Source organism: Lissotriton helveticus, chromosome 11, assembly GCF_964261635.1.
Source record: "Lissotriton helveticus chromosome 11, aLisHel1.1, whole genome shotgun sequence".
NCBI lineage: Eukaryota > Metazoa > Chordata > Amphibia > Caudata > Salamandridae > Lissotriton > Lissotriton helveticus.
The window spans coordinates 831,055,141-831,075,380 of NC_136072.1; the positions used below are offsets into that span (position 1 = coordinate 831,055,141).

The 20,240-nt window shown below is 48.1% G+C and overlaps 1 protein-coding gene across 1 annotated transcript in view; it reads left to right on the forward strand.

Annotated features, from left to right (window-relative positions):
• SNRNP200 (small nuclear ribonucleoprotein U5 subunit 200) overlaps positions 1-20,240 on the forward strand; it is a 490,380-nt gene that overhangs the window by 130,452 nt on the left and 339,688 nt on the right. Inside the window, exons 14-21 of the mRNA XM_078667002.1 lie at positions 6,921-7,091; positions 7,504-7,697; positions 8,093-8,216; positions 13,321-13,470; positions 13,959-14,069; positions 14,324-14,455; positions 14,558-14,746; positions 14,858-15,055. Of these exons, the coding sequence (XP_078523128.1) occupies positions 6,921-7,091; positions 7,504-7,697; positions 8,093-8,216; positions 13,321-13,470; positions 13,959-14,069; positions 14,324-14,455; positions 14,558-14,746; positions 14,858-15,055 (1,269 nt within the window). The remainder of the gene's footprint in view (positions 1-6,920; positions 7,092-7,503; positions 7,698-8,092; positions 8,217-13,320; positions 13,471-13,958; positions 14,070-14,323; positions 14,456-14,557; positions 14,747-14,857; positions 15,056-20,240) is intronic.

A 20,240-nucleotide genomic window follows, 5' to 3' on the forward strand; every position in this document is an offset into this window, starting at 1 on the left:
CAGCGCTTAGATCCAGGAGGATCAGGGCCGCTGATCCCCCTGAGTCCAAGATGCATCTTGCCTCTTCTTTCACCGCTATGAGGGCAGTGTCCGTGCCGTGACCTGGGCGGAAACCCGTTTGGGAGTCGCTCAGTAGGCCATTACTCTCCAAGAACTCTGAGAGCTGCCTATTCACCACCTTTTCGGCCACTTTGCCCAGTCCCGGTAGCAAAGAGATTGGGCAGAAATTGGCCAAATCAGTGGTGTCTAGTCCCGGTTTCTTTAGAAGCGTTTTAATTTTGGCCTGTTTCCAGCTCGGGGGAACTGTGCCCGTGGTAAATGAGGTGTTTAACAAATCTGTGGCCATCGGGGCGATAGTGCTCACAATTTGTTTAAGGATGTGCATAGGGGCTGGGTCAGAAGGAGAGCCACTTTTTATGTTGGATAGAGTGTTGCAAAAGTCTTCCCTGGTAATGCATCTAAACGCCTCGAGTTGGGGGCTAGTAGATACGGGGAGGGGGGCTTCAGTGACTAGTGTTGTAGGCGATTGAGGAAGGCTATAAAGAATTTTCTGTATTTTTCCGTCGAAGAACTCTGCTAGCTGGTCGCATCTTAATTCGGAATCCTTATGTAAAGTTGTTGGGGCTGGGATTTTAAGAAGCTGATTGACGATTTTGAACGTTTCCTTAGAGGAGTTAGCTGAGAGTCTAATTTTCTCCTCAAAGAAGGCTGCCTTGGTTTTCTGCCGTGCGGCTTTATAGAGTCTCAGGGCAGCCTGGTAGGAGGTTTTGCTATTGAGTACCCAGTCTTTCCTCCACGTACGCTCCGATTTTTTGCAGGCTTTTCTGAGATCTCTTAATTCGGTCGTGAACCAGGGGGATTTAAAAGTACTGCTCTTTTTAGTAATCATTTTAAGAGGCAGAACCGTGTTCAAGGAATTATTAAGCCAATTATGGAAGTTTATGTCTGCTTGCAAGACATCGGATTCTGCATCGGGAACAGATTGTTCGAGGGCAGTTTTCAAGTTTACCACCGATAGCCTAGGCCAGGCTCTTTGAAGTATGCGGGGACGAGAGGCCCAGATCTTTTCAGGATGAGTTTCCCAGGAGAAAGGCACTACAAAGTGGTCCGACCATGGTAGGGGCAGAGGGGGTTTGACTACGAGCTGGGAGTTGTTTGAAAAGATAGGGTCCAACAGATGTCCTTTGTTATGAGTAGCTTCCTTGTTTAAAAGATCGAGTTCAAAGGTTTTAAGATTTGAAATGAGATCAGCAGCTAATTTGTCATTAAGATCGTCAAAATGCAGGTTCAGGTCTCCAAGAACCAGAAAGTTGGAGGCCCGAGCTGCTGCTGCTAAGGTAGCTTCTAATAGGGAGTCTGAGAAATGTTTTAGACTGCCCGGCGGGCGGTAGATGAGGAATCCTGAGAGGGAATAAGTAGGTGTTAGCTGGATGCTAAAACAGGCACTTTCTGAGTCTGAAATGCCACCTTCCTCAAGTCTACAAGTCAGGGAATCTTTGTAGATTATAGCGAGACCCCCTCCTTTCCCTTCATCTCTATTCTGATTCTGGATATAAAAACCGCTTGGAAGGGCAGAGATAATGTCAAAATCTGCATTGGAAGATAGCCATGTCTCCGTAAGGAAGAGCAGGTCGAGATTACATTCTTCAATCAACAGATTGATCTCTACCGCATGCTTTGGTAGAGATCTGCAGTTGAGTAACGCCATCCTCAGTACTCTGCCAGCCTTCTTGCCGTTAGTCCCCACAGGGATAGGGTCGGGGCAGAATTGGCAGCGACAGAGTGGGGCGTCAGTCCAATCCCGCTGATGGCACCACTGACCCCCATAATGTCGTAGCGCCAAAAGTTCCTCCCTTGAAAATCTCGTAGGTCCCGAAGGAGCCACGGGCATAGTGACTGGCCCTAGGCCCGATCTATGATCCTTAGTCTTTTTCTCTGATTTCTCCTTACTCCTTACTCTCATTTTCTCGATGGTCATAATATTGAGCCATGCTAAACATAATAACAGAGGGCGCAGCCGTAGTCCATGTGCTTTCTGCCGATTGCAGACGAGTCATAACCTCAGGAAGCAAATTTGTGACAAATCTATTTACGAATAATCGAATTCCACCCTCCGTAGAGAGGTCCTGTCCACTAAAATCTATGAACACCTTCTCGAACCTGGTCAAGAAATCGGACACACTTTCGTCCTTTTTCTGTTTACACGCAGTCAATTTATCCCAATCTACCTTCCTTGGAGGGAGAAGAGTCTGCATATATGTAACAAATTTTTCTGGCACTGCTAATCTTTCATCCCGGGGTTTCTCACCCGGCTTTCGTTCCTTATCCCAATCTTTTAATTGATTCCAAGTTCCTCCTAACTCAGGAATGTGGTCCGTATCATGTATCTGTCCATTTATCCACCGGTATCAGGAGACCGAAAAATAGCTCGATATCAGCTATAGTCATAATAGCCGAATTGGCGGCTTCCGTCAATTCTTTATAATAGGCTGTAGGATTTTTACGGGGGTCAGGAAGCTGGGCTTTTAACGTAAGGACCTCACTTCGTTTCCAAGGGGTGTAAACCCATTGTTCCTGAAGTCTGGCGTCCTCTCGTGCTCTGGTAACGTTGCCAGCATTATCCTTTATTTCAGGTAGTTCTGGAAAGAAAAGAGGGTGCTCCTCTCTCATGGGGTGCTGCGCCCCCCATTCAGCACTCTTTCGGTGCATCCTTTCCCTATAATGCCAAGGGGTTTTTACATTCTGATACACTTCCTCGATTTGGAGATGGAATTTATGAGCATGATCCCTGATGTCACGCAGTATCTGAGGAGGTAATCCTTCCTCGAAACACTGTTCCCATAGTGAGATCAATCGGATCGCCATGCTCTCTAGGGCCAGTTGTTGTGCAACGGGTTCAAAATTCTTCATAGTACTCCAAATATCCTCCAAAGTATAAATAGGATTCCGCATCCACTGGGATGCCTGAATTATAATAGCTCTCCTTTCCTCCTGTCCCAACAGCGACCGAGTGAAAGCTCGCTGATCACTCAAGGCAGACATCGGTCGCTTGGGCGTGGCACCCGGACCAACTATATTCCAGAGATCTAAAGTGGTCTGAGTCGGAGGGGAAAGAAATACAGGGTGCAAGGGAGAAGGGACAGCCGCGTCCGGCTGAAGGGATATTAAGGGTGAGGTAGTTGGTCGAAGAGAAGGAGGGGAAACCGGAATATCGGATCCCGATCTACCAACGGGGGCCGTGGCGACCACTCCCGACGGTGGTCGGGCGGCCGAGACGCCACCCGCTTGATCAACTCGTACCACAGGCACAGCTGGATACAAGCCTTGCGGGGCATAAGGGGGAGGTGGTCGTGTTTCCAGCAATTCTTCTAATTCATCTCCCGTCTCTGGTCTAGCCACATAGCTTTTATCAGTTTCCAACCGGAACTGCCTATCCATCCGTTCAATATTCTTTTCCACCTTTTCCTTATCATATGCTATGGCTTTCTGTGTGACCGTTTGACCCGACTTCATCTTTCCCAGCTTCTCTTCCCTGATTCGTCATCTTTTTGCTTCCTTTAACCATAAGTTCAAGGAATCAAACATGGACTGGCGACTTTTCTTCATAAACAATTTATTCTGTATATAATTAATCTTTTTCTCGTCAAAAGACCCCGTGAGAGGGCATTGTAAATCCGAATTATCCTTGGTGTATTTGTTCCATAGAGTATTAAACAGAATTGGCTGTAAACCATGTTTGGTATACATATCGAAACTGGGGCTGCCTTCGGGAGGGGCAGGCTGTCTTTCTTCGAGCCGTGTACCTCTCCGACAACAACACCCAAAACATATTTTGCTAAAGCACGACATTATGATAATACTTTCACGTTGCTTTTTAATCACAAAAATCTCACAACACATGCATACTTGGACGCGTCCTTGTTTTCATCCACTCATACACCTTTATTCAAGAGTCACAAAAAGTGCTGTAAAACAGTGCAAGGCATAAACACCTCTCAGATACTACTTCTATGCAAATGACGTCTTCAAGTACGAACAGAGCCCGTCGACTCCTGTTCGGGGAATCGATTCAAATGAATTCCAGACCAACAAAATTTCACCAAAGAGAACAGCCATCAGACTGTTCTGAGAGCATCTGATAGGCGAACCACGAACTCTCTCACAGGCCATCCCATGGTCCTGTTCTGGTTGGGCCGGGCATCTAGACACGTCTCCAGACCCCTGGCTTACCCAGTTGCTCCCAAGGCTTTCCCAGAGAGAATTCGGCCGAGCGAGTAACGCCGTACTCTGCTAAGGCATCAGATGTGGTCTCAATTATTCACCAAACAAGTCCGTGGGGCCCCTACTCGTGCAGCCCCTTCGCCGCAGCGATAGATCCCCAGATTCCCTCGTGGTCCGGCTTTACCAGCCACCTTCAAACAAAACAGTTAACTGTTATCCAAAAAGAAACACTTCCTCTAAGCGGTTCTTATCCAATTCAATTTCAAATATCACTCACCTGGTGCACTCAGGTCGATTGCGAATTCTCCGCTGCCGACACCTAGATAGACCGACACAGTCTGTTCTTCTCTCGGGTTAAGCCCATAGGACTCCGGCGTAGGGTCTTCAGAAGCTGGGAGGGATACTGGGCTCGAGAGTGGAACAAGCTTGTTTTCGTACCGCAAACGGGTGTCTCAACTCAGGATCCTCTTTCCGTCCACCCACTCGGCCAGAACTCCTCCCTGTCCCGTCACCCCTGTTTACAGGAGGGGACGAACCTATCACGGAGTCCCGGCGGAGTCGCCAACTGAAGGATTCAAAATTATTCTATCGGGCCATACTTACCACTAGCCCACATATGTCTATCAATAATAATAATTCAGTCGGCAATGGAGAAAGTTCAATCGTTTATTCAATCAAATACAAGCCCTGACAGGGGAGCCTCAGTCTACACGACCCTCGGAGGTGCGCAGAGGAGACTGGTTACATGTTCAAAACACAAAGCATATATACGTTTCATGTGTTCAAGATGACACCCTACAAGGAAAGACACAACTTGTCTGTATGCCAAGAGGAATACCCATATAAGGCAAAATTGATTGCTATTAGCCTAGGTCTAAGCTATTCCGGGGGCAGGTCAGCAAGGTGCCTCCTTGTCTATCTGTAGCCCGGGGAGTACAGGAACGGGCTCTGCTAGAATGTGCGCATCCCACAAGAAAGGCAGATGTGACCTTGGGCTTCCTTGAGCTACCAGCTAACAACTATAGTAAGCGGCCTGACTGTCGTCATAGTTTCGAGCAGCAAACGTGATCACGTGATTTCTGGGAAGCCACGCGAGCCCATAGGGAAACTAAACAAAATGGTTCTGGTTATATCAATAGGAACATGCAAGTTAAAAGTGAATCAATAGTCACTAAGCGTTCATAGTATATTCTAACTATACGATTGTATAATTACGAGGTTACATTGGATATATTACGCCAATAATGCATGGTATCGAAAATTCGATCCTAACACCTCAGCATGCCCAGTTTCAAAGTTATCAGCGCCCATGCCACTATTGAGATACATGGCAATAGATGTTGTCACCCCGCCTTATCCCTACCAGACTAAGCCATTCACTTCCTGTTAACCATGAAAACAGTTTGTTTTCTTGCTCAATCTGAACTGGATAGAACAGACGGGCTAAGAAGGACAGCCCGGCCCAACCTTTTCCGGACACAGAACGGCCTTCTCTTGGCCCAGTCTTCATTCGGACACGCCCTGTGCAGCGGGAGATGGGGCTAATCTTTTGATGCTGTGATCCCGGGCCACACCTGCAGGCACAGTGAGGAGTCCTGTAGGAATTCTAAACACTAGACTCCTCTATTTCAGCAATGCTGCAATCATGTTTGAAAGGAAACATGACTCCTCCAATTTATGTTACTGGCAATGGTTTACACTTATTTGCCTTGCTATTGAGCAACTGAAAACTTTAAATGTATTCCAGAACAGTCTGGGTTGTTGAAAAATATTTGGTTTATTCCTTGTTAGAGAACTGCTTACAGGTGGTTTGTTCATCATTAAGATAAAAACACGCTCTGAACTGCCTCAGCGATAAGAATTTCAATTTTTATCTAGCTAAATGGGTGCCTGTCAAGATTCTTCGTGATCTAAAGCAGTGTTTATTGATTCATAGAGAGTCAGTCCTTACAAGTCGCTCCATCTTTTGTTAATTATGGTTTTTTTTCGTTTACTTTAAATTCTGTTACATTTTCGTCTTGAAATGTGTCTCCTTTAGAGCAACTGAATGTAGAAAAAAGTTGAAAGGTGCATACATGGCTGATGGGTATTGTGAATAAGCTATTTCTCCATCACCAAGCCAAGATAGCTTGGTAGAATTTTAAACCAATCTGCTTTAGAGAATGCATTAGGTAGCTAATGGTTGAATATTCTTCCATCTATGCTTAGGACAGTAATAGTGATTGGAAGTCAAAGCGCTGAGATGGAGACCAAGAGTTCTTGTAGGGGACATTTGTAATGGGTCTTGGTGTACATTCTATTATCTCTGTGTTTGTCTCTGTTGTGTTTTCTTCTCTTTTTTTCCACTGAGTTCCTTCTGTCTTTTGTGATGGCTACTGTTGACTGCTCGTGTCTGCTGCCTTTTCCTTTTGATTTTCTATGCCTTGTAATGTTTGTTCCTGTCTTCCCTTCCACTGTTTAAACTGCTCCTGGGTCTTAGCCCCACGTTTGGCTTCGGGTTCTGTGTACGCACTCTTGGTCTGTCACTTTACCTGTGTTCCAATGTTTGTTCCTGTGTTTCTTTCTTTGTATTCACTGATATTGTTTCTGCTAATATGTGGACTTGTACTGAGAACCTTCCTTAGCTTAAAGTTAATGTTTCTTTCTTTTTCTGATGCTACTGGATACCTACTCCTTTGAACCTCATTTTCCTACTGCAGCGCCTTGCCTCTTACGGGATCACTGTGGCAGAACTGACAGGTGATCATCAGCTTTGCAAGGAGGAAATCAATGCCACCCAAATTATTGTGTGCACCCCAGAGAAGTGGGACATCATCACACGTAAAGGAGGGGAGCGCACATATACCCAGCTGGTGCGTCTTATGATTTTGGTGAGTGTCGACTGTGCGAGTAGAACTGTATTCAAAGTGTTTTTTCAAGCAATAGGGTCTATTCCAGCTGTCCTCCTGTGCAGGTACTGACACACAGACACTGTAGTCCAAAAAAGGTATGCCAACACAGAGCTATTCTCACTATAGAGATGGGGCGCTGATGCCCTACTACCACCACCCAGGGAGAAGATGCTGACCCAACCCACTGTTATAAGGGAGCTGAACCCCAGAAGAGGGACCTGATCTTCCACCAGTTAGTTATGTGCATCAGAATCTGCAGTTTTTTTGTGTGTCTGACATACAGTAGTTTTGATCCTTTTAATCAGAGCTGATATGGTTGGTGAATGTGATGACTTTGGTGTAAGTGCTTAGAACACCGACAGAGTGCAATTCTTCCTTTCTGTTACTACAGGATGAGATCCACCTGCTCCATGATGATCGTGGACCAGTGTTGGAATCGCTGGTAGCTAGAGCCATACGCAACATTGAGATGACCCAGGAGGATGTTCGGCTTATTGGTCTGAGCGCCACGCTCCCTAACTATGAGGATGTGGCTACCTTTCTGAGGGTAGATCCATCCAAGGGCCTCTTCTACTTTGATAACAGGTACTGTGAGACTCCCAGCCCTCGTGTGGACCCTGTTTAGTACCTAGTCTACCTGTAACTCGCTGCATTTGTAATGTGGGGGCATGTTTACCTGCCTACTCTGTGTTTGTTTTCTTTTATGGGCTCTCGTCCTCTGAACTATGTACCCGTGGCTCTGTGTATATCTTTCATAGTTTGCCTTCCTATGTTACTGTTTCACACTTTCTTGCCCACTCCTGGCCCTCTCCTGTACTTTCTACCTTTGTTCTACAAGAACACATGCATATACACCAATTTCTTTCTCTCTGCCCTCCCTCTTTTTTTGGCCCTACCTTTTTTTGGCCCTCCCTCTACCTTTCCAGTGCCTCTCTCACTTCACTTTATTTCTCGCACTGATGCTCCTACTTATCTTGCAGCTTCCGCCCAGTGCCTCTGGAACAAACCTATGTGGGGATCACAGAGAAGAAAGCAATCAAACGCTTCCAAATCATGAATGAGATTGTCTATGAAAAGATCATGGAGCATGCTGGGAAGAACCAGGTGAGCCATACAGATGAACTCCACCAAATGGTCATATTTCTCCCTGTGTCGGGGATAGGAGACGGTGTGGTGTGTGGCAGACGGGAGTTGTGGAAGGGCATGTTAATAATTTTCCTATACAACTGTATTGCTGAGAAAAAAATCAGTTTGTTTGAGAGAGAACTCTATATATTTTTGAGTACACAGCTGTAAAGGGGCTTTTTACAGTGTTTCCGACGCAGGGATAAAACCTTACATGTTTGGGGAAAGTTCCTCTATAAAGATGTGTATGAAGGACTACCTTGAACTGTTTGATGCTTATTCTTTGCCCTTGCTTTTGTGGTTAGAATATTAAGTGCTTTTGGTGTGGGGCACAGGATACTTTGTGTTCACCTCACATGCCAATTTTCCCAGCACATGCGCTTTGCTCATCCCAGAATCTTACTCCTACATATTTCACTTCATGTTACACTCCCTCATGCTATTCCGCAGGCCTTCCAATGTGAAAATCCTACACTTAATAAGAGGCAAGAGGACTTATACTTGTCTTATGAAAGCCACCATTCTATGCCGTCATTCAGTTCATACTAGTTTCTCTGCAAGAATGCCTTTAGGACATTCACATTAGTGACACTACCAGTGATGAAAATAAGAGATTGAAATTTAGCAGAGAGTGCCTCAATACCCGAAGCAAATGCTAATTGAAGAACAGCAGCTTCGTTGAATAACATTTATCGAAAGACATAGGCCTGGTGTGTGTGCTTCAATACTGTCTTAACACAAGTTGGGAGATTGGTAGAGGGATGGCACAGAACTTTTTTGTCAGGAACAAGTACCACATCATGTGGACTGTGACCAGGACACACTGAGGAAAGTGGAATGTGTCATGTACATTGCTCCAGTTGTAAAGAAAAGATCAGGCTTGGGTGTCTGTTGCCTATCCATTTTAGAAGGAATGGGACTTGCCTACTTGACGGGTATCTCCGAATTATTTTGCTGCAATTAAACCAACCACTGTGGGACAACTCCATCCACCACACCCCTCCTACTTGGTGCGGCGCTGTAACTTTCCTGAACTCTGATGGACTTTAGATAGGTTGAGGTGTGCCAAGCATCCTTATCTGTGGTTCAACACAAAATAGCGGTTTCGTGTTTGTCCTTATGACGTTTATTAAGCTTTTGCTGTCCTAAAAAATGCCTCGAGGGCAATCTAGGCAAAATAGAAATAACTGGGAGGAATCCGTGAAAAGGAGCCCAAGATCTTGCCTTGAAAGCGTGCAAGACTGGGCATTGAAAGGAGTTATCCATAATTGAAATGCAGTTGTGTACATTGAAGACAAGTCTTCAGATGTGTGGTATCTACACTCCAGCCCACCAAACTGTGCAGCGATGGGATTCTTTAGGTGATACCTTTCACTGTAGTTCAAAACAGTAGGTGCAACTAGGCGTGTTACTCAGGCACGCAGTCAGTTCCTTAATTTTGGGGAGACGACATCCAGCTATAAGGTACAGCTCCCATCTGTTTTATGTTTTGAAACTGTAATGACATTAATAATTATAATAATATTTGTGTGTTCTTTTGCACTTGGTGGTTGTGGAGGTTTGTTTTCTGCCTTTTTTTTGTCTTAGCCTCTTCTTTTATGTCACCACTTCCCCCACATTTGAGGAACTCCATAAATAGAGAAAGAGGAGAACATAGATCCATTCCCTTTTGACTGCTTCACGAAAAGATCCAATGATTTTACCCAAGCTGTCCTTGCTGTATCAGGATAAAAATATGAGAAAGAAAATAACTACGTTCTGTTTTTTGGCTACAAGGTTTTTTGATCCCTTCTTTCTTTATGCAGCACTGGTTTTTTAGGGTCGAGCCTGCAAGTTCATGCGCTAGCTGCTCTTGCAAACACTTGCAGACGCTTGCGAGACACAGTTGTTTGCAATGCAGTAGGTCTCGCAGTTGCAACATTTTGGGCTATTGGCATTGTAAATGACAATGCCTTTTATTTATGTGTTTTTAAAAACCTGTAATAAAAGCCATTGTCATTTACAATACCAATAGGTCAAAGTTTCTAAAATGCGAGACCTATTGCATTGCAAATGCGTGTTATTTAGATGCGCCCCATACTGCGCTGTATATGTTAATAGAAACCATGCACCTTTCTTTAGACCAACCGTGACTAAAGAAAGGTCCATAGCTGCTATTAAAGTGAAAGCACATTATGGGGCGCTTTTACCCAAAAAAGCACGTTTGTCAAGTTGACAAACAAATGCTTCTTTTTGTAAAAGCGCCCGATGAAAGCTCGCATGGCACGTTGAATATTGCAGGAAAGCATGTAGTGCCTGCAGTAGGAGAAACTCATTAAAGAAAATAGTGCTTAAAGACTAAATAAGACGTACCGTGTAACAACCGAAGTAAAAGGGCCAGTCCTCATGGGATCTTACAAATGAAGACAAGGTGTACTAAGGAGGGGCTAACAAGCCTATTAATGAATCAAAAGCCAGCATTTATGAAGGACAGCGACACAAGCCAATAACAAATATGGGCGGAGAGTGGGAGCGGCTTCAAGTACACACTCCAATAAAGAATTCCTCGCAGAGCAGCGCATGCGCTGCCCAGGCTTCACCTAATAAAGGGCTTGGAGCCTGCCTGTTGCTTACCATTTATTGACTTGCGTGGCAGTCTTTACTGCCTCGTAATTTGTCTTGGCAGGCCTAAAATAATTTCTGTTAGTCTTTGTGGAGCACGGACCAAACGCTGGTTGAATCAATTAAAGCAGTCCCCGTCCGCTGCTCCTGACGTGATTGGGATATTATTTTGTTCTTTTAGTTTTTAGTTCCCTGCAAACAGGAGGTGTGTGATTGGCTAAAACATGCCGAGCAGGACAAACAAAATTGCAAAGTTTAGTTAACTTTCTTTTATTTTGCCAAGTCTTCTTTTCTCACTTTGCACTCATGTTTTCTTTTGTTTTTGCTGTTGGGCGCTGTTCTCAAAAGATGAGATTTATTTAATTGCAAAGCAAAATGTCTTCTTTGGTATGTGTAAATTCTGAAATGCTGTAACACATAGTCGTGCTGTACACCCCAATCCACCCCACTCCAGTCCACTTCACCCCACACCAATCCACCACACTCTACACCAATCCGCCCCATCAAATCCAACCCACCCCAGCCCAAACCACGCGCCCCAATCCACTCCAGTCCACCACATCCCAGTACTCACAAGCCACCCCACTCCAATCTGCCCCACTCCAATCCAAAACAATCTGCTCCAATCCAAAACAATCTGCCCCACTCCAATCCAAAACAATCTGGCCCACTCCAATCCAAAACACTGCCCTACTCCAATCCAAAATAATCTGCCCCTCTCCAATCTAACACAATCTGGCCCATTCCAATGCAAAACAGTCTGCCCCAATCCAAAACAAACTGTTGCACTCTAATCTTCAGATGCGGTAGAAAAGGGGGTGGTGATGGACGGAGCATCTGAACCAATCAAACACTCACACCCAGTCAACAGATCTGGGTTTAATCCATCACCGTTCTTTAGCCCACTCCGCCACCCCAGATCAGACATAGCCATATGCAAATCAGTCTGACCCTGTGCCTCATGGGAACAGTCCAGCTCGAAATGCCAAGCCATGCCTTCCCTGGACCGGAAACAAGCTTCCTAGGACCGGTTTCTGGCATTTTAGCAGTCTTCAGCTAGGCTTGCTTGAATCCAGTGGCAAAGTGAGCAAGGGACTCACGTCTGAGCATACCATGTCAATTTATGGCGAACAAAGCGGTAGAAAAGGGGGTAGTGATGGTAGTGATGGACGGAGCATCTGAACCAATCAAACACTCACACCCAGTCAACAGATCTGGGTTTAATCCATCACCGTTCTTTAGCCCACTCTGCCACCCCAGTTCAGACTGTCCTCGGAAGCTTGTTTCCGGTCCAGGGAAGGCATGGCCTGGCAGTTCGGGCTGGACTGTTCCCATGAGGCACAGGGTCAGACTGATTTGCATATGGCCATGTCTGAACTGGGGTGGCAGAGTGGGCTAAAGAACGGTGATGGATTAAACCCAGATCTGTTGACTGGGTGTGAGTGTTTGATTGGTTCAGATGCTCCGTCCGTTACCCCCCCTTTTGTAGCACTCTTATCTTCAGCACTCCAATCCTAAACAATATGCCCAACTCCAATCTACCCCACTCCAATCTAAAACATTCTGCCCCACTCCAATCTAAAACATTCTGCCCCACTCCAATCCATGTCAATCTACCCCACTCCAATCCATAGCAATCTGCCCCACTCCAATCCAAAACGATCTGCCCTCCCCAATCTGCCCCACTTCAATCCAAAACAATCTGCCCACCCCAATCGGCCCGCTCCAATCAAATCTACTCCAATCCAACCATATCAAATCTACCCCTCTCCAATCCACCCTACCCCTCCCCAATCCACCCCACCCCAATCCATACTCCATTCTACCCACCCTATCTAGTTCAGTCCAATCCAACTTAATCCAATCTACCCCATCCAGTTCACCCCACCCTAATCGAATCCACCTCACCCCACCCTATTGTAATCCACCCTAATCCAATCCACCTCAATCCAATGCACCTTAATCCAGTCCACCCCACTCAATCCAGTCCACCCACTCCGTTCACCTCAAACCCACCTCATCCAGTCCACCCCGCTACATTCCAGTCCACCCTCCTCTACCCCAATCCAATTCACCCCAGTTCAGTCCACCCCACTCAGTGCAATCCATCCAACCCACCACACTCCAATCCACTACACCACGATCCCCTCCAGTCCAGGTCAGTCCACCCACCTCCACTCCACTCCACTCTATTTCATCCCCAAAACACCCTGAACTGCCATCACACTGGTGTACAACATGGCAAAAATACATTGCCAAAGCCAATAGCTCTTGTGTAGGTGAGACCTATTGGCTTTGCAATGACTGTTTTGAATTGAAATCTGTTTTCTATCGGTTTATCCATATTGCTTTCTTGAAATCCAATATCTAAACCCATTTCTTACTCACCGTTTTGGTACTCACTTGATAGCTCATGTCGATGTGCGTCGTGTGATTAATTTCTTTCTCATTTGGTAACCTCAACTTGCGCTATCTTTCACAGGTTTTGGTATTTGTTCACTCCAGGAAAGAGACCGGGAAGACTGCACGTGCCATTAGAGACATGTGTTTGGAAAAGGATACCTTGGGTCTTTTCCTAAGAGAGGGCTCAGCTTCCACAGAGGTCTTAAGAACGGAAGCAGAGCAGTGCAAGGTAAGCGCATTGAGCAGCAACATGTGAATATACTAAATAAAAAGCAGTGTGCAGGGTAGAAGTCAGTTACGTGTTCTTTTTGTGGGCTGTGAACAGGGATTGGCTCCATTTGGGTTAAGCAGCCATGTCACTTTTCTTGGGGCAACAACCAGGCTTTGGCTCTAAATGGCTGATAGTATTTACTCTTCCTCTACTAATAATTTCCCCGATCCCCCCTGAGCCATGCATCACTGTGAGGATTGACTAGCAGAAAAAGGGTATCTTATCTGGACATTGGCTGTACCACTTTTAGAGGGCAGACAAACTTCCCTGGTGCTGCAGGAGCAGCTCCACTAGGTGCAACTACCCAAGCCCTATTTGTTCTGTCCGGGGGGAAGCTAGCAGTAAGATGATGCACCCCAAGCACTGCCATTTGTAGCCCCACGTTTGTCTCTTAGTTGGTGCTGTTTGGTTTGTTTGACTCCAGTCCTGCCTTTGCTCTCCAACAGAACCTGGAACTCAGAGACCTGCTGCCTTACAGTTTTGCCATTCACCATGCTGGCATGACTAGAGTGGACCGAACACTTGTAGAAGATCTTTTTGCTGATAAGCACATTCAGGTAAGCAGTGGAACCTGAACACTGCTGGCGTTTGTATAATTCTTACACTGCTCAGGTTTAAAAACATTTTTTTACCACACACACAATGCACAATACTCTTGCACCTGGAGTCATCAAAGGCTTATGTACACAACTATATAGTGCTTTGTTCATATGCTGCTTTCATGCTCTTAAACTCACTGCACTCACAGATGCATTCCATGCGCACTAGGTCTCGAGGAGCAGACTTTCAACTTTGTTTGACTTTTATTCAGGTCCTGGTCTCTACGGCAACACTGGCTTGGGGTGTGAACCTACCAGCTCACACTGTCATTATTAAAGGGACACAGGTATACAGCCCAGAAAAAGGCCGCTGGACTGAGCTTGGAGCACTGGATATTCTACAGGTAAAGCATGCTCAGGCTGCCAGCTATCAAATTCAATGTGTGTCCCTACATCTGTTCTGTGTCTGTTACTTCATATAATTTCATGTGTTTTATTATGCACAGATGTTGGGGCGTGCTGGGCGACCGCAGTATGACACTAAAGGAGAGGGCATTCTGATCACGTCACATGGAGAGCTGCAATATTATCTCTCACTGCTGAATCAGCAGCTACCCATTGAGAGTCAGGTGATCTCACGGCTGCCAGATATGCTGAATGCCGAGGTGGTATTGGGAAATGTCCAGAATGCAAAGGTAAGTAATAAATTTAGAGGATGGGGAGGAGGGCACTCGGGTGAGTAATTGAGCAACTGATCTTAAACTCTTAATGTGCTTTTAACACCCGTTTACCCTATTTCTGCTTAGGATGCTGTGAACTGGCTGGGCTACACCTATCTGTACATCCGGATGCTGCGCTCACCCACGCTGTACGGTATTTCCCATGATGATCTAAAGGAAGACCCCCTGCTGGACCAGCGACGGCTCGATCTTGTCCACACAGCTGCACTCATGTTGGACAAAAACAACCTGATCAAATATGAGAAGAAGACTGGAAACTTTCAGGTATGCAGGCACTGGGTGGGACCCACTACTACTTTTGATGGGATGAGGGAACTTAGAAGTAAATTGAAATTAGGGAGGTAGGTCCTCAGAGTGGACTTTGGTACAAACTTGAGCTTTGGAACATCTGCATTCAACTTTGCTTCTTCGTAAAGTAATATGTTAAGAACATATCCTACCCATAGGCATCTTCTCTGTTAGTGGGAGGAAACTGACAAATTAACAAAAAACAAATGTAGCCTTATTACCTATGTTAGTCTTCTTTATTCATGTCTCTTACCATAACTCTCTCTACGTCCCAGTTTAAATGTCTGCCTACCTGGGTGCCCATATCAACCTGTACATGTGGCAGTGTTAGCCTCACCAGTGGGCTTGTTGCCCTCCATGGCTGTGAAACCTTGACCCATTTCTTGTGCCTCTGCCCAGCTTACTGTGCAGCGAGTGGTATTTTTGCTACAGGCCATAAGTTAGGTGTTTGTCGATAGTCTTGATTATAAAGTTCAGAATGTGATCATTCCATGTTCCTGTGTCAGAACAAGACCAAGTGAAAGTTCATCTGGTAACCCAATAAAGCAATAAGCTTAATATCCTTTTACTGTTTTTGCCTTGTACTTGCCTGCTGTAGGAAATTGTGTGTTCAAGGCTTATGAGCTGCAGATCACACACTATGCATAGATCGCCATCTGGTGTTGGGCCTGGATGTTTGTTATTGTCTTGTTAAAGTCTTTGGAAGTCACAAGTTTGGTGACTCCTCCTTTGGACAATAGTGCACATGGGCATCGACTCCATCTCAGATTGTTTTTTACCGCCATCGGGCTCTGAAGTGTTCCACGCGTTCCAGTTCGGTATTAACTTTCGATGCTTAATCCTTACCCAATTCTTCGGTATTCTCTTGATTGCGTTTCGATGCGCATCTCTTCAAACTTCTACTCCGGTTCGAAGCAGGCCTTCAGGCCTACCTGCGCCATCAGGCCTTCGTGGCTTATGGAAAGGACTCCATTCAAAAAATGTCCTCAGCGTGGATCCAAATGTTCACACGCCGATCTGCATGAGGTGTGTAACCTCTGCCTTTCACCTGAACACGAGGCCAAAGACTGTCCGGCTTGTACCTCTTTCCGCTCCAAGAAAACCATCACATATCGTTGAGCTCGAAGAAGCATGGCTCGATCATCAATATCCATACCAGACGACAACTTCCAGGAGGGCGTCGATGTACCAGAACAGGAGCGGAAGGAAGAAGAAGTCTCCGAGACCGAAGAATCCGACGACGTCGAAGACATCACCCTGGGGCAAAGGGTCGTAAGTACTGACGTTGACCGCTCCCCCCACCCACCCACCCATCCAAAGGCTTTGGTAACATCTTCACCTTCGGGCCCAGGTGCACACCATGACAATACTTCACACACCCTGCCTTCAGGCTCGGCAAAGAAGTCCACAGTCAAGCCTTCAGGCCACTCATGATCGAGTAAGTCTACCCGAGGTGCCAAAACTCCATCCTCGGCACTGGCCAAGGATAACCAAAAGTGAAACCGAAAGACAATTGTCTTCGTCTGTGCCGAAACCTGGTCCGACACCGGTGCATTCGGCACCGAAACCAAAAGAGACTCAACCTTCGGATACAAAAAAATCCTCAGAACCAAGGAAACCACCGGTTCCGAAAATCACTACTGAGCCTTCGGATCCCCAAAAACATCGGAACCGAAAAAACAACCCGTTCCAAAAACACCCGGCACCTCTAATCCGAAAAAATCCTCGGAGCCATCTAAATCATCGGTTCCAAAGACTCCAACCAAACCTTCGGAACCCACAAAACCAAGCCAAAGGAGCCTAAAACAACTGCAAAGACTGTGCGGCACAAGCATTCAGCGCCGATACATCATGGTTCACAGGAACAGCTTTTTCAGCCTGATCCTACACAAAAGACTCTGGAAATAGACACAGAAACAGGTCATCTCAAGATTACTCCTTCCAATAAAAGGAAAATGGACAAACCTGTACCATCTACACTTCCACTAAAGAAAAGAGACATTGCCACTTCTCCTTTAAGGATCCCTTCTCCTCCTCCTCCTCCACCATACATTTCTCCTGTTCCATCTCCAATACCACCTGAATCTCCTCCACCTCCAGATGTGGATGATACTATTGGTGACGAAGGAGATAATGAACCTCTAGAGGAGCCTATTCCTTACATCCCAACTGATCCATGGGAAAATGATGGCACACCAGACGTTCCTGATGTACCACAAGAGGACGTCTATCCATCTAGACCATGGGTACTGACAAACTTTCTCTCGGGGGCCAAACTTACAGTGTGGCTTGTGGCCGAGAGCCGCACTGGTGGGGGCGGGGTCAGTAGGGGAGGGGGCGGGGCTAGAGCAGCAAAAAAAACTGACCATGAGGTTGAACTCAGGCCCCTGCAACAGACGCCTTCGTCTACTGAGCCACCAGACCTGGCATACACACTCACACACACACACACACTCACACACTCGCACACTCACTCTGTCTGTCTCCCTCCCTCCCTCTGTCTCTGTCTGTCTCCCTCCCTCTGTCTCTGTCTGTCTGTCTCCCTCCCTCTCTCTTCCTCTGTATCCCTCTGACTGTCTGTCTCCCTTCCTCTGTCTCACTCCCTCCCTCTCTCTCCCTCTGTCTCACTCTGTCGGTCTGTCTCACTCCCTCTTTCTCTCCCTCTCTCTCTGTCTCCCTCTCTCTCTGTCTCCCTCTCTCTCTGTCTCCCTCTCTCTCTGTCTCCCTCTCTCTCTGTCTCCCTCTCTCTCTGTCTCCCTCCCTCTCTGTCCCTCCCTCTCTGTCCCTCCCTCTCTGTCCCTCCCTCTCTGTCCCTCCCTCTCTGTCCCTCCCTCTCTGTCCCTCCCTCTCTGTCCCTCCCTCTCTGTCCCTCCCTCTCTGTCCCTCCCTCTCTGTCCCTCCCTCTCTGTCCCTCCCTCTCTGTCTCCCTCCCTCTCTGTCTCCCTCCCTCTCTCTCTCCCTCTCTGTCTCCCTCCCTCTGTCTCCCTCCCTCTGTCTCCCTCCCTCTGTCTCCCTCCCTCTGTCTCCCTCCCTCTGTCTCCCTCCCTCTGTCTCCCTCCCTCTGTCTCCCTCCCTCTGTCTCCCTCCCTCTGTCTCCCTCCCTCTGTCTCCCTCCCTCTGTCTCCCTCCCTCTCTGTCTCCCTCCCTCTCTGTCTCCCTCCCTCTCTGTCTCCCTCCCTCTCTGTCTCCCTCCCTCTCTGTCTCCCTCCCTCTCTGTCTCCCTCCCTCTCTGTCTCCCTCCCTCTCTGTCTCCCTCCCTCTCTGTCTCCCTCCCTCTCTGTCTCCCTCCCTCTCTGTCTCCCTCCCTCTCTGTCTCCCTCCCTCTCTGTCTCCCTCCCTCTCTGTCTCCCTCCCTCTCTGTCTCCCTCCCTCTCTGTCTCCCTCCCTCTCTGTCTCCCTCCCTCTCTGTCTCCCTCCTCCTCTCTGTCTCCCTCCTCCTCTCTGTCTCCCTCCCTCTCTGTCTCCCTCCTCCTCTCTGTCTCCCTCCTCCTCTCTGTCTCCCTCCTCCTCTCTGTCTCCCTCCTCCTCTCTGTCTCCCTCCTCCTCTCTGTCTCCCTCCTCCTCTCTGTCTCCCTCCTCCTCTCTGTCTCCTCCTCTCTGTCTCCTCCTCTCTGTCTCCTCCTCTCTGTCTCCTCCTCTCTGTCTCCTCCTCTCTGTCTCCTCCTCTCTGTCTCCTCCTCTCTGTCTCCTCCTCTCTGTCTCCTCCTCTCTGTCTCCTCCTCTCTGTCTGGCCCTGTCCCCGTCCTTCTGTCTCCCTCTCTGTCTCTCTGTCCCTGTCTCTATCTCTGTCTGTCTCTGCCTCTATCTGTCTATGTCTGTCTGTCTCTGCCCCTATCGGTCTCTGCCCCTATCGGTCTCTGCCCCTATCGGTCTCTGCCCCTATCGGTCTCTGCCCCTATCGGTCTCTGCCCCTATCGGTCTCTGCCCCTGTCGGTCTCTGCCCCTGTCGGTCTCTGCCCCTGTCGGTCTCTGCCCCTGTCGGTCTCTGCCCCTGTCGGTCTCTGCCCCTGTCGGTCTCTGCCCCTGTCTGTCTCTGCCCCTGTCTGTCTCTGCCCCTGTCTGTCTCTGCCCCTGTCTGTCTCTGCCCCTGTCTGTCTCTGCCCCTGTCTGTCTCTGCCCCTGTCTGTCTCTGCCCCTGTCTGTCTCTGCCCCTGTCTGTCTCTGCCCCTGTCTGTCTCTGCCCCTGTCTGTCTCTGCCCCTGTCTGTCTCTGCCCCTGTCTGTCTCTGCCCCTATCCGTCTCTGCCCCTATCCGTCTCTGCCCCTATCCGTCTCTGCCCCTATCCGTCTCTGCCCCTATCCGTCTCTGCCCCTATCCGTCTCTGCCCCTATCCGTCTCTGCCCCTATCCGTCTCTGCCCCTATCCGTCTCTGCCCCTATCCGTCTCTGCCCCTATCCGTCTCTGCCCCTATCCGTCTCTGCCCCTATCCGTCTCTGCCCCTATCCGTCTCTGCCCCTATCCGTCTCTGCCCCTATCCGTCCCTGCCCCTATCCGTCCCTGCCCCTATCCGTCCCTGCCCCTATCCGTCCCTGCCCCTATCCGTCCCTGCCCCTATCCGTCCCTGCCCCTATCCGTCCCTGCCCCTATCCGTCCCTGCCCCTATCCGTCCCTGCCCCTATCCGTCTCTGCCCCTATCCGTCTCTGCCCCCGTCTGTCTCGTCCCAGCCCCGTCTGTCTCTGCCCCGTCTGTCTCTGCCCCTGTCTGTCTCTGCCCCTGTCTGTCTCTGCCCCTGTCTGTCTCTGCCCCTGTCTGTCTCTGCCCCTATCCGTCTCTGCCCCTATCCGTCTCTGCCCCTATCCGTCTCTGCCCCTATCCGTCTCTGCCCCTATCCGTCTCTGCCCCTATCCGTCTCTGCCCCTATCCGTCTCTGCCCCTATCCGTCTCTGCCCCTATCCGTCTCTGCCCCTATCCGTCTCTGCCCCTATCCGTCTCTGCCCCTATCCGTCTCTGCCCCTATCCGTCCCTGCCCCTATCCGTCCCTGCCCCTATCCGTCTCTGCCCCTATCCGTCTCTGCCCCTATCCGTCTCTGCCCCTATCCGTCTCTGCCCCTATCCGTCTCTGCCCCTATCCGTCTCTGCCCCTATCTGTCTCTGCCACTATCTGTCTCTGCCCCTATCTGTCTCTGCCCCTATCTGTCTCTGCCCCTATCTGTCTCTGCC